General features: G+C 41.1%; 1 protein-coding gene across 2 annotated transcripts in view; it reads left to right on the forward strand.

Annotated features, from left to right (window-relative positions):
* Positions 1 to 14314, forward strand: part of LOC120518316 (potassium voltage-gated channel subfamily H member 5) — a 407701-nt gene that overhangs the window by 18637 nt on the left and 374750 nt on the right. For both annotated transcript variants that reach the window (XM_039741054.1, XM_039741052.1), the window contains exon 2: positions 8466 to 8589. In XM_039741054.1, the coding sequence (XP_039596988.1) occupies positions 8466 to 8589 (124 nt within the window). The remainder of the gene's footprint in view (positions 1 to 8465; positions 8590 to 14314) is intronic.

A 14314-nucleotide genomic window follows, 5' to 3' on the forward strand; every position in this document is an offset into this window, starting at 1 on the left:
AAGGGGAACAGGGGTGGTATCGTTGTTTTCATTTATTTCATTTGTTTTCATTACATTCTTTATTTGCTGTTTGATTACCGGTTTGCTTTGTTTTTGTCTCTGTTTGTAAGTGCGTGCGGGTCGAGCCAAGGCTGGGTGTGTCCCTGGAATCTCCACCATAAAAATAAATGAAATCACCGCCTTCTCGACGGTGTGAACCTTAGCGGCACCGGACCACTACAGCGTTATTCATTTCTCTTTGCTGATGATTGACTGTGATGCATCTCCAGCTGAGTGTTCTTGAGTTTTCTGTTTTGTTCCTCTTAACCCTTAAACCGCCACAACCGGCTATAGTTGTTTCCCAGTGCCATTTGCGAGCACGCAGGAGCTGATCAGTCAGTGCCGTACATTTGTTGAGTAGCCAGCTCAGGACCACTGCCAGCCCCTTGAGAGCAGGGGGGCTGAACGCACCCCTACAAGACACTGATGCTCCACAAAAAACCCCTCTAAAAAACGCTGATAGACTACTTTCACATTGCTCTCTTACTTGCTGGGCTTACTGGCGGCTGCTCTGTCACGTGATATGCTTCTTGTGCGATGCTACGTTTACTTAAAAGCCTGAACAGCACCTGTCCTTTTTGGCTGATTGCTTTGTTTCTCTCTCCTCCCCCAGACATCCTCTACTCCTGTTGGGGGTCCTGTTATGCTCCCCTATGAAGTTTGTCTATTCTTTAATCGAGAACTAACTGCATACTGAGCTCGTTTTACTTCTGAAAGAAACATATTTGTTTGAAGTGTTTGAATAAAGTTCCTACCTCTACAATCTCCTGTGTTTCGGTGCAATTCTGTGACCCAAGCGTGACACCCTGCAGCACTGCAGCCTCACTGTCCCTGAGCCGCTGCACTAGACTAGCCTGCAAGCATCAGCGCTTACCTCTGTGTGCTTGACTGCAACCAGTTCAAGCGCAGTTGGCTCGGTGATTTACTGAATTTCATCCATGGCGTCAGTTGCACTTTGTACATATTGTTCCAGTAGTTTTTTAAATAGTTTTTACAGTTCATTAACAATGTGTAAAATGATCTGTGTTGCAGTAATTGTGATGCTATTTGCATGAAAAAAATTTTGTGAATTGTGACATTTACTGAGTTTGAAATTAAATTAAAGTGTTTTGTGGGGCATATTTCGGGTTTAAACTGTATAAATAGGCATTTTTCTAGCCACATCCAAAATTTGCGGTTTTTCACAATTTGCAGGTGCTCTAGGAACGTAACCCCGCAAATTTTGGGGTTGTACTTTACTTACTTATTTTGTACTGTCATTAATGCCATGTTTATTTTATAATAGGCATTGTTATTTGTTGTTTTGTAGTCTTGGTAATGATCTGGCCACGGCCATGTATGACATCATCTATACATCGGGGTGAAAGGGTCACCCTTACATCTTGAGCTATCCAAGGTTGTGGATATAATAAACACTTTGTTCATGTTTTCTTTACTTTTCTGATTCTCTGGTTAAAGAATTCTAGGCTATATTTTTCTGACTTTGATTTTTGGCTACAATTTGATTTTAAAGATTAAATTGCTTCTTCTGGTGTCAGTCTTTGCTGCTCTGTTGACTTTGCCTTGTCTTCTGATCACTTATCCCTTTTCCTGTGTTTTTTATCTTGGAAAGCCGAATATTTTTGCAGGTCTTTATATGTGCAAGAGAACTTGTCTGTCGTACCAACAGAGGTCTGTGCTTGGTGGCTATTCAAATTTATGTATTCTTTCCAGAAAGTCTAAAAAGATAAACACCCTACTATTTTAACCAGCACCGACTGGCATTATGCATAAGTCATGTTTAATCATTTTCATAACATCATCATCCACAAACTTTGAGTACTGTTCCCCCTAGTGGAGGTGCTGCAGCATCCACAATATCCATTTCCCATTCCAATGACGTGCAGAACTGCTTTGGAAGGAACTGAAGGAAAAAGGGACTGCACAATTACCCCAAAATACATGTATAAGATGTGTCAGTTATTACATCAATAAGGCACAGAATGCTTTCCCTTTATCATTTAAATGACATATATTTGGATACAAACAAAAAAGTAAAGTAGTGCAGGATTTAGCACTTTCACCTTACAGCTCAATCAGACTAGGTTTGAGTCCAAGTGATAGCCAGTGTGGAGTTTATATGTTCTAGATGTTCCTGCAGGTTTTTTTTCTTCAGGTATTCAGGTTTAATTGCACATCCCAAAGATAAGCATTTTAGTTTAACTGGTGACTCTAATTTAACCAAACAGCTATGGTCTACCACCCTTTTCTTTATTTACTTCCTGCCTTCTGTCCAGTCCAATAAATTCAGTCTAATTTGCATACATCAGTTCCACAATGAATGAATGGGTTTCAGATAAGGATGGCTTAACAAAGAGATTACAGAGAATCCAGCAATCTTGGCATTACTAGTAGACCACCGGTATGTAACTGTGTCCACTGCTGAAATGTACATTTAGTTTCAACCATTGACATAGCGTTAATAGCGTGAGACTCTGAATGGTCCTCACTTCAGGATTTAGGGGCTTCTGCTTAGGTCAGTCACAATGAAATTTCAGCAATTCTGCAGACTGTGGCTAATCAGGTTTCTAGAATATTACATCCACTGTGCCAGCAGTCCTTTGACAGATTTGTTGCACTATATAATGATTATAAAAAGAATGAAAAAAGCCACTACCCAAAATATGAAATGACACTTTCTTTAAATATCTCCGTGGCATATACTGTGAGAGACAGACTGCAGAATACTGCAAAACACACTTGTCAGCCGCCTCCATCTGAGCATCGCTATGGCGTGCCTCTAATTTTGCTGCCGGTTTTTGCTCAGTGCTACTTTCTCATGTCATTTTGTTCTGACACATGTCTCTAGAATTTTCAGAGTAAGCATATTGAGTGGTGTTTTTGGGGGCTTCTTGAAAAATGCGGCCTTTGCTAAAATGACAGGAAACTTTGCTCCAAGCTGTTCTCACCGCTGACACTCCCTGCAGGGTGCACGCTACCCACACGAATGGCCGTTCAAGGTGTAGGGAGACTGGACGCTCATGAAGGTCTGCTGTGTGCTCCTGTCATTTGAAATCTATTTTTTTACACAATGAGCAGGAAGCCAGAAAGCAAATCCTACATTCACCTCAGCAGCACTCCAAATGTACACAGCTGCAGCATGATGGCAACTGTGTATTTGCTCATTCTGGCTGAGACCTGATTTGTGAGTCTTTTTGGGTCGTTGTCTTTTTATTTAAACATGTGCCTAATTGGGGTTTCGATAAATCAGCCATATCCCTAATTGAACTCATATACAGTTCATTTACATTCACTCATAGCTGATCCATAGCTGACATATGGTTCTGTGAATGGTGTTGCTCCTCATTACCTCCAGCCTTTAGTCTTTCTATATTTTCAAGAAATCTGCGTTTTGATTCTACCTGTCTGCTGAATGTACCTGCTCTTACTTGATGAACAACGCTACTCTGTTCTTGCTCCAAAGCTGTGGAATGATCTACCTTTAGGTATTCCTGCTGCACCCAATTTACTCATGTTTAGGCATTATTTGAAAAGGCTCCTTTTTCATTAAATATTTTCAAACTATTAAAATAATAAACAGGAGGAACGATCCTATGCAAGAAACATAACATATCATTTCTTTGCTGATTGCCAGAATGCTGATCACAAATTACCCCTTCAGCCTTGGTTTTCTGACTAATCAGGTCAGCTGCATCTCACCAGTAAGAAATCACTTCACCCTTCTCCATTTTACATCCTCACACGGAGAGGCAGGCTTCAAAACTGAGCCTCTTAATCAGTAACTAGCAGCCAATCCAGTTGAGCTGAAGAGAAAGACCCTTTGTTTAAGGGACTAAATTAAAGGCGGTTGGATCATGGAGTAGCAAGTCTCGGCACTGTACCAAAAGATGATCTTCTGTAGCTATACTGGCTGAGATGGGTGGTCTTTAATCTGAATGCTCCAAGTTTCAGATCCACTTCTGGTGTCTTAGTGTGAATGAGCAGCTCAGATCTAAGGGCAGACACTGCACCACTCGTTGGACATAACCCCCCTCCTTGGTTTATTCTGCTAGTTTCATTTTGAATCTTGTGACCTTTATTTTTTTCCTGTAAAAATTAAAACTACAGAAATTTCTGATAACACAGCCATAGCTGGGTGTATCTGCAATGGGCAGGAGAATGACTTTCTTGACTTTGTTGAATGGTGCAAATTGAACCGCCTGCACCTCAACATCTTCTTCTTCTTCTTCTTTATTCCATAGCTGGCGCTTGGAAAGGGGGTTGACCTCTTAGCCAATACGCTACTGTTGGTGGCGCTGGATTCCGTGCTCTATTCACCACACTCTTCCATTGTAATTGGTCGGTTGCGACGGTTCTTGCTTCGATTGTTGTCAGTCGCTGGTTCTTTAGGTCGTTCTCTGCGTGTTTCAACCATGTCATCTTCAGTGCTTGTTGTTTTATCCTCCAATCAGGAGGGCGTTTTCTCCATAGAAGTTTGTGCGGTAGTTGATTTTCATCCATTCTAAAGACATGGCCGAACCATCTTAATCGACGTTTTTGAATTTCCTCCATGATAGGTGCCTGTTGATCGCACCATTCTCTGATTGTCTCGTTTCGGAGGCAGTCGCGGAGTGAGACATGGAGAATCTGTCTCAAGCATCGCATTTGGAAGGCCTCGAGCTTGTTGAGGTCCGGTTTGAGCAATGTACATGTTTCTGATCCATAAAGAAGAATTGGAAGGATCAGTGTCTTATATAGGCGTATTTTGGTTTTGATCGTAATATTCGCCGGCTTCCATATGCACCATTTGAGTGAAGCGAATACTGCTGTTGCCTGGCTGATCCGGCTGTGAACTTTGGCTGCCGACGCTGCTTTCTTTTCCGTGACCAGTGATCCCAAGTACTTGAACTGTGGTACCTGCTTGATTCGAGTTCCATCAAGGTAAACTCTGGCTTCCAATCCATCTGTTGTAAGTACTGGTCTTATCCATGTTGATTCTCAATCCGTATGACTGTGCAATGCGGGAAATGTCATACAAAGTGTCCGTTGCTTCAGTGTTGGCGAAAACAGCACTATCATCGGCGAACATCAGATCGGTTAAGAAGTTTGTGTCGTCGTATCAAACTCCTTGTCGCCCATCGAATGCTTTTCGCATAATCGCGTCGATCACAATGTTGAAAAGAAGCAGCGAGGCAACAGCTCCTTGCCGGACTCCAGTTCGAATTGGGAACTCCTCAGACATATCATTCCGGATACAGACACTGCTGATTGAGCCGTCATATAATGCTTGAAGAAGATGAATGATTTTCAACAGCACATGTTCGATCTCTAGGGCTCTCCACAAACTGGTCCAATCGATGCAATCGAAAACAGATTTGAAATCGATGAAGACGATGACAGTTCGTTTACCGCATCGAATTCTTTCTTCTGTTATCTGACGGAGAGCAAATATCTGGTCGATGCATCCTCGGTGTGGTCTAAATCCAGCTTGTTGTTCCCGACTCGTTTGCTCTCGATGTTTGTGTAGTCTCGATTGTATGATTTTCATAAAAGCTTTGCTGACGATCGAGAGAAGGCTAATACCGTGATAATTCTTGCATTCCCGACTGTCACCTTTCTTCAAAATAGGCACAACGATCGCTTTCTTCCACGCCGATGGAACACGGTCCAAATGCCATATATGTGTTACGAGAACGTGGAGTTGTTGTAATAAGATGTCTCCTTCAGCTTTGATCATCTCGGCGGTTACTTGATCTCCTCCCGGTGCTTTACCATTTCTCAGAGATTTTATTGCCGTCTTCACCTCGTTGATTGTTGGTTCGGTATCGGGAAACTGATTCATCGGTTGCTCGATAATCGGTGGTTCAGGCACTGGACCTTGTGGCGGATCATGGTTGTACAACTGGTGAAAGAATAAGTTCCATCTGACTTTTTAATATTGTCATTGATGTAGTTTTGCCACCTAACCGTTGGATTGTCTGGTACAGCGTCCGGTACTCGTGTCTCAACGCTGCTTCTTCCATGTTGGCCGCAACGTTATTCCAGCGCACTTCCCGTTCTGATTTCATTTTCTGTTGAACTTCTTTGTTTAGTTGTCAGTACTGCTCAAAATCGACGTGTTTCATTTGTTTTCGCTGGTCAATGAGGTCGAGACAATCGTCCGAAATCCATTGCTGCGTCCGTCGACGGATGGGTGGGCACAGCTCCATTGCACACCCTACAAAGGACTTTTTCTTCTGCCTTGATATTGCCCGGTATTGTGAGTGCTGCGAATTTGTTGGATAACGTGATTTGGAATTCTTGTCCGGTTGCTGGGTCTCGAAGACAGTCCCAGTTCCTCCTAGTTGGTGGTGACACCTTTTTCTGTAATTTCTTTTTTTGTAATTTCATTCGCAATTTCGCTCGGATAAGATAATGGTCTGATCCACAGTCGGGTCCACGCATTGCACGTACGTCTTTGAGCGTTGATCTGAATCTAGTATTGACCAAAACGTAGTTCAACATTGCCGCATCGTTGCTGGATGGATTTCGCCACGTGAGCTGATGTTTGAGAGGGTGACGAAAGATGCTGTTGCCGACAGTCAAGTTGTTTGACGCTGCGAAAGATAAAAGGCGTACTCCGTTGTCGTTGATTTTTCCCATATCCGAATTTGCCCATTGTTTCTTCCCATCCGGTTCGATCTGCACCCGTATGTGCATTAAAGTCGCCCGCGAGTACAATTAATTCGGTTTGGAGTATCATATCCAGTGTGTGTTGCAGCTGATCGTAGAATTCGTCCTTTTTCGTGTCCGGGCTGGTCTCAGTTGGGGCGTAGACGGATACGATATGGGTCTTGATCGTTTCATCGATAGTGATAACCGCCAGGCGCTCAGATATCGATTGGAATGCGATAACACTAGCGGCAGTCCATTGATCTACCATAAAGCCAACACTGGCCTCTCGTTTGTCACCACCGGAATAGAATAGCGTCATCGTCTCATCGATTGTTGGCAGATCGACCTTCATTGTCCCGGATTCCATGAGCCGCAGTTCTAATGGTGCACAGATCGATATTTTGCATTTCGATAATTCCTTGACAATAATTTCTTTTTGACCGACGTGATGTCCCATTCGCACATTCCATGCGGCGATTCGTATTTCCGATTTTGGTGTAATTAATTTGGGTCTTTGGCCAGTAGCACACTTCTCACCAGCATCCCTGGTAACCAAATCTGGTGCATCGGCTGCCCCGGATGCAGTAGCATTTATTTGTAAGTGATTAAGTTGTATATCCATGTGGTTTCTTACCTATTTTCTTCGGTTTCCCGATTCTGATCGGTGTGGCACGCCGACCACCCTCCTCCTTTCTCACCCTGGGCTTGGGACCAGGCGTCGACGGAGTTGCACCTCAACATCAGTAAGAAAAAGGAGATAATCATAGACTTCAGAAGGGTCAAACCTTCTCTGTTCATTGATGGTGAAGATGTGGAGGAGGTGGGGGCGTATAAGTACCTCGGGGTGCATCTGAAAGAGGGGCTTGAGTGGAGTACCAACACAGAGGCTGTATACAAGTAGGGTCAGAGCCACATCTATTTCCTAAGGAGGCTGAGGTCATTTGGTGAATGGAGGCCATTCTTGCATGTTTTTTTTTACCAGTCTGTAGTGGCCAGTATATTGTTCTATGCTGTAGTGTCCTAGGGAAATGGTGTTAGTGCAGGTGATGCAAACAGACTAAACAAACTGATTAAATAGGCTGGTTCACTTTTAGGAGTCGGGCTGGACTTACTGGAGGAATTGGTAGAGGAAAAGTCACTCAGCAAGCTGCTTACCTTCCTGGACAAGGACTTTCACCCTGTGTATGAGGTTTCAGCTAAACAGAGGAGTATGTTCAATAACAGATTGAGACAACTGAGGTACTCCAAGGAGTGCTATGTAAGGTCACTTCTATCCTTGGCCATCAGGCTCTATAATGAGTCACTCATCAGACAAGGTGGTCTTGTTCCCTGTATGCTGAACGGTACTGTGCTGGTCTAGTAGACATTTTAACAGGCAGTGACACTATGTACATAATATTGTGCCAATGAGAGACATTCTGTGAACTTACAAATTATAACTGATAAGTATGTGCAATTCTGAACACTTGACACTTAGTAAATAAGTACATTTTGTTAATTTACTTATACTCTAGATAGTTCATGATATATGTGCATTTGTTTTTGGTTATCATACAAGAGATTATTATAATACTTTATCTGCTGCTGTAATCCTGCAATTTGCTTTATCTATCTATCTATCTATCTATCTATCTATCTATCTATCTATCTATCTATCTATCTATCTATCTATCTATCTATCTAGATACAGTACCTTTCACTATTTATCTATCCATCCAACAGGAAAATGTTTATGTTCCTCTTCCTTTCCAGCTTTACTAGTATTTGATTTTTTTCATTTTCCTTTCTTACAGAAACCAGTTTCTTGCTTGGAAATGCCCAAATTGTGGACTGGCCTGTAGTATATAGTAATGACGGATTTTGTAAACTCTCTGGTTATCACCGAGCTGACGTAATGCAGAAAAGCAGCACATGCAGGTATGGGCCTCTGTTTTCAATGTCTTGTCTATCATTCTGGGGCATCTGAAATGTGTTGTGGGTCTGGCTGGCAATGGGCTTGCTTGTAATTAGAAGTGGTCTGAGAGCCACTTTCATAATATTACAGCCTCCCGGCAGGCTATTTATTTGAGGCATGGCATTTGCATGTTCTCTGTCTCTGTTCTCTGTTCTTTGGTGATCCTAAATTGTCCCTAGTATGTGGTTGGTGTGTGGGCGTGTGTGTGTGTGTGTGTGTGTGTGTGTGTGTGTGTGTGTGTGTGTGTGTGTGTGTATGCCCTGCGGTGGGCTGGCCCCCTGCCCGGGGTTTGTTTCTAGCCTTGTGCCCTGTGTTGGCTGGGATTGGTTCCAGCGGACCCCCGTGACCCTGTAGTTAGGATACAGCGGATTGGATAATGGATGGATATAAAGGACAATGTCATTGATTGCATAAGTGTCCATCCCCCTTCTAGGCATTGCTTAGTCACTGCACCTTTGGCTACCATGACAGTCTGTGTGTGCAGGTGTCTAATAGCATTGCACCATCTGCATATTGCAGTTTTTCTTCACTCTTCTTTATGATTCAGTGTTGTATTATAATGAAATGTGAAACGTCCAAGGGTGTGAATAAACTATGTTTGATTTTTCATGAAAGTAACATACTGACCAGTAGGGGTGCACTTGAGACATCCACAAACTCAGAATAAGTCCAAAGGGGATAAAAGCTGATTTATCAAACTAATAAACACAAAGAGGGACAATTAAGAGAATATTCAAAGTAACAAAATAAAGGGGAAAACAATTGTAATTGACTTGGTTTCTTATTCATGTACCCACTACAAACACTCTATAAAGCTCTCTGTTCTCACTGCCAACACTTTCCCTCCATTCTACTATGATTCTCTTCATCCCTCCATTTGAACCTTTGTCTAGTACTCCTCTCAACTCCAACTTCAAAGGCTCTCTTACTTTTAGGCCCTGGCCAGAAATCTTATCCAATTAAGTTCTGGGAATCCCTTTCAGGATCAGGAATTAGAAAGGATACCACATAAATCCAGAGGCTTGGCTTTGAATTACAGTGTGGAGTTTGTCCTTTTTGCCCTTTTTATGATATGGTTCTTTTTCTGTCCCCAGCCTCATCTTTATGTCCTTTATGTCTGACGGATTGACTTTTGCTTTATTTGTCTTTAGTTGTTTCTCTTTGTTTTGTTTTGTTTTCTGTGTTTTATGGTGAAGGGTTGGACCTTCTAGTTGCATTGTTTCCCCAAAGGTGTTGCAGCAATTAAGAATGCAGTCACCTGAGGGAGCTCTAAGGGTTTACTCTGACAATAGCTGCCCCTTTACTGTGGAAATCTTTCAGTTAATTTTGTTTTTCAAGTGGATTATTTTGCTTGTCTATTAATTCGAGTTCCTTTTCTAATTTTTTTTCATCTTCTATTCTTTGTTTAGTATTTAGTTAAATAATTTTTTCCCTATTGCTTTCTTACTCTTTCTTCCTTAATGTGTTGCTGATTTTATTATTTCTTAATAAATGATTAAGTCTTTATCAGTTGTATGTGTTTGAATTTAACAGTTTGGCCTTTCTTTGGAGTAATATTATAACAGCTGTTTGTCTGCATGTTTTCTTTTCACACATCTAGTAGAGTTTTAGTGAGGATAAATGTTTTTACATTAACTTGAGAAACAGTTACACATGCTGTTGAGAAATAATGAGACATTTATAAATTGAAATATAAGGGGGTACAGTGGCGCAATGGTAGTGCTGCTGCCTCGCAGTATAGAGACCAGGGTTTGCATTTGCGGGTGTGGAGTTCTCCCAGTGTCTGTGTGGGCACCCTGTTCAGGGTTTGTTCCTGCCTTGTTCCCTATGCTAGCCGGGATAGGCTTCTGCACCCCCTCTCTCTGTGACCCTTAAGCAGGTTAGAAATGACATGACAAATTGAAATACAAAATTGGAAGTATAAATACATTATATTTAATAGGCACATAGTACAAGTGAATGAGATACTTTACCTGAAGGTGTGCCACATTCATCCATCGATCCTTCTAAAAACTAGCAACTTTTGGCCCCGTTTGTTATATCTGCCCATTACAGGGCACACTCACTTGCACACTCACACTTATGCAGAGCAAGTCAATTTTCGCCAGCTATCCTTATTTGGGATGTGGAAGAAAACGGGAGAAAACACCAAATGGACAAATGGCGAATTTGCAAACTCCAAACTGGTAATAACTCCAACTCTACTGCAAAGGTGAGGCACTTTATGCAATAAAAGGTGCACAATTTTTACAGAATATAATTACTACAGGGACAAAAACCATGACATTTCATAAAGCACAGGCATAAACTACACAGCAGTTACATCTGCATTCAAAATCATTGCACACTACAAGCCTTTTGTAATGATTGGCAGATATTTTTATATCTGAAACAGAATGTCCACCAATTACAAGAAGCATCGTTCTTTCAATATAACTGCTGGGACCATTTACTCTATTTTAGGAAAAACAGAAGAAGCAATTTCTCATAAGCTAATTTTAAATGACATCCAGACATGGCACTGAAGGATTGTTTTATTTTGATTTCTGCAACTAAGCTGTGGCTATTTGTCAGCTGAATTAGCACCATCATTCTGCTTGTAATGGTTACTATGCTGCCTGTATAAGCTGCCGGCACAGATTATGGTTAAATTGATGGTAAGCCGCTGTCCATGTTGAGTCTCATTTAAATTCTTAATAAGGAGCACAGAATCAAGCAAAGCTTTGGAAATGTGTTCAGTTTAGGCACTTTACCACAAGGACTCTCGTGAAAGTTTGAAAAACCTACTTATAATTTCAATTGTGTGAATAACTCTCATATTTAATTGAATGCTATCATTTACTTTTATATTCATTTTGATGGAAGTTTATTACAAAGGGCACCATGACTATTAATGTTTTTATATGCAGGAACGTTTTACTTTTTGCTGTATATTGGTTTTCCATTGTTACATGCACAGGATTTCAAATGACTAATTTCAGACTTCAGTGCTAAACAAACATGGAACACCTGAGGGCTAAAATTCAGTCCTGGAGTGCTGCAGTGGCTGCAAGTTTTTGTTCCAAGATGACTTTTTTAATTAGTACCCAATCATTACAAATAACTGAATTTATTTAATTTTATGGCGTATTAATTCTGTGAGCAGCTGTTTAAAGCTGATACTCCAGCAAGGATGTTGGACATCTCTGGGTCCACGGTTCTTGAGACTGATCCTCCAATTAGCTTTGAATGACCCAACCCATCATTGCTTCTATTTGAGAGGGAGTCACCCCAACTGACTTGAAAATGGGATTTGTCATCCCTATCTGGAAATGCAAGGACGACTGCAGCAACTACAGAGGAATAACACTGCTCTTGGTGCCGGGTAAGGTCCTTTCTAGGGTCATCCTCAATAGGATCCATGATCACTTACTCACCTACTAGCGACCGGAGCAGTCTAATTTTACACCTTAGAAGTCTACCATCAATTGCATCCTGGCACTCAGTCAATTACAGCACTATGGCCGTGTGGTGTGATTCTCTGAGGGTGATCCGGCTCGTATGTTCCACTTTGTTGAGGACCCGAGTGGCTGGACCAGGCCAAAGGAACGCCCACATAACACCTGGCTGTGGCAAATAGATGGCCATTTCTGGAAGGTGGGACAAGGCCGCATGTCTGCCTGTGGGGTTGGTTGCCAAACAGGATTCTGAGCTGTTTCATTGTGTGGTGGGTGTGACAAAGAATTGTACCGCTCCCCAAACTTACCTGACCTGACCTGAACAAAAAACAAATTGGTCTCAGAAAATGACCCAAATCAAAAATGAACTTTAGAACAAGCAATGAATCGAAAAACAATTTCATCAGATTATTTGAATAACAAAATGCAGCTCAATATTAGAGCCAGAAAATAACCTGTAAAAAATTTACAAAAAGTCCAAGGATCCTGACAGTGGGAGGCAAGGTTTTAACCCTCTAATGGGGTAGCAGTTCATTAGTCTATTGCAAGGTCTGCTTACACACATCTGCACCCATGCAGGACCACCATAGACCTACCAATCAACACATCTTTGTGATGTGAGAGGAATATGAAAGTGTCCGGAGACAAATCCATTTGTACTTGGTTAGAAGGGGCGTTTTTGACATGAAAATTCAGACCTTGGCACAATCTAACCTGGACTGCTGCCATGTAGGCTACAACAGCCTTGAAATTAACTTAAGATATAGAAAAAAATCTATTCTTTTGTTTTTCAAAGAAATATTCCTGCCCCCTACACTGACAGATTCAGTTCTCTTTAACCCCTTTCCCGTTATTCTTGAGAATACTTGTTCAACGTTAGTGAAACATACACAAGTGCTGGGCAACATTCAAGGTTGTCATTAATTGTATATCAATGGCACAAGGCAAACACATAACATAAAAATCTTTCCTTACAGAATTTTAGTCTTTTCATAAGTTACAGCATGTGAAATATAATTGTAACTCAGTTCAGCCGATGCACATAGCAACTGATCCAGCAACACACACTGAAACCAAATTACAGGGTGTGCATGTAGTCTGATGTTAGTTGTAATGAGCTGCTGGTTTTGTTTACACTTATTGTATATGATCAAAAGCCTCAAGCTGAAATGTACTAGGCAACAAAAGCTTTATTTGAAAAGCAGTTTATGGATAGCAGATCACGAGTTTGAAAAGTTCATTTGGCAATGAACTGATAAAAACTACACCTCATACAATTACTAAGTTGGCAGTAAGTCCACAGAACAATAGGTTTATTGGTAAGTTGACAAAATTGCCTAGAGTCTACAGCCTGGTGAAAAACTAAACAATGAGTTTTTATTTTTATTTTTTAATTATATTTATTTTTGTTTTAATTTTTTTCCTAGTTTTACTTAAACAGCTTAAAATACCTGCTATTCTGAAAATAATTAGGTACCGAAGTAATGTTGTTAATATTTTTCCTGATCTTCTCTATTTCTGTCTCTCTCCCAGTCTTATTTTCTTGTTCTCAAAATAGATTGTTGAAGAATTAGACTCTTTTTGTTAGTAATATTTGAAATGACTTACTGTGCTTTGCTGGCTATCAAGTGTAATCTTGTAATTTGGCATTGCATGCTCTCTTTCTCTCTCTTTATAGATAGATAGATAGATACAGTGGGATGCAAAAGTTTGGGCAACCTTGTTAATAGTCATTATTTTCCTGTATAAATCGTTGGTTGTTACGATAAAAAATGTCAGTTAAATATATCATATAGGAGACACACACAGTAATATTTGAGAAGTGAAATGAAGTTTATTGGATTTACAGAAAGTGTGCAATAATTGTTCAAACAAAATCAGGCAGGTGCATAAATTTGGGCACCACAAAAAAGAAATGAAATCAATATTTAGTAGATCCGCCTTTTGCAGATATTACAGCCTCTAAACGCTTCCTGTAGGTTCCAATGAGAGTCTGGATTGTGGTTGAAGGTATTTTGGACCATTCCTCTTTACAAAACATCTCTAGTTCATTCAGGTTTGATGGCTTCCGAGCATGGACAGCTCTCTTTAACTCACACCACAGATTTTCAATTATATTCAGGTCTGGGGACTGAGATGGCCATTCCAGAACGTTGTACTTGTTCCTCTGCATGAATGCCTTAGTGGATTTTGAGCAGTGTTTTTCGGGTCGTTGTCTTGTTGAAAGATCCAGCCCCGGCGCAGCTTCAGC

Source organism: Polypterus senegalus, chromosome 18 (genome assembly GCF_016835505.1).
Source record: "Polypterus senegalus isolate Bchr_013 chromosome 18, ASM1683550v1, whole genome shotgun sequence".
Taxonomy (NCBI): Eukaryota; Metazoa; Chordata; class Cladistia; order Polypteriformes; family Polypteridae; genus Polypterus; species Polypterus senegalus.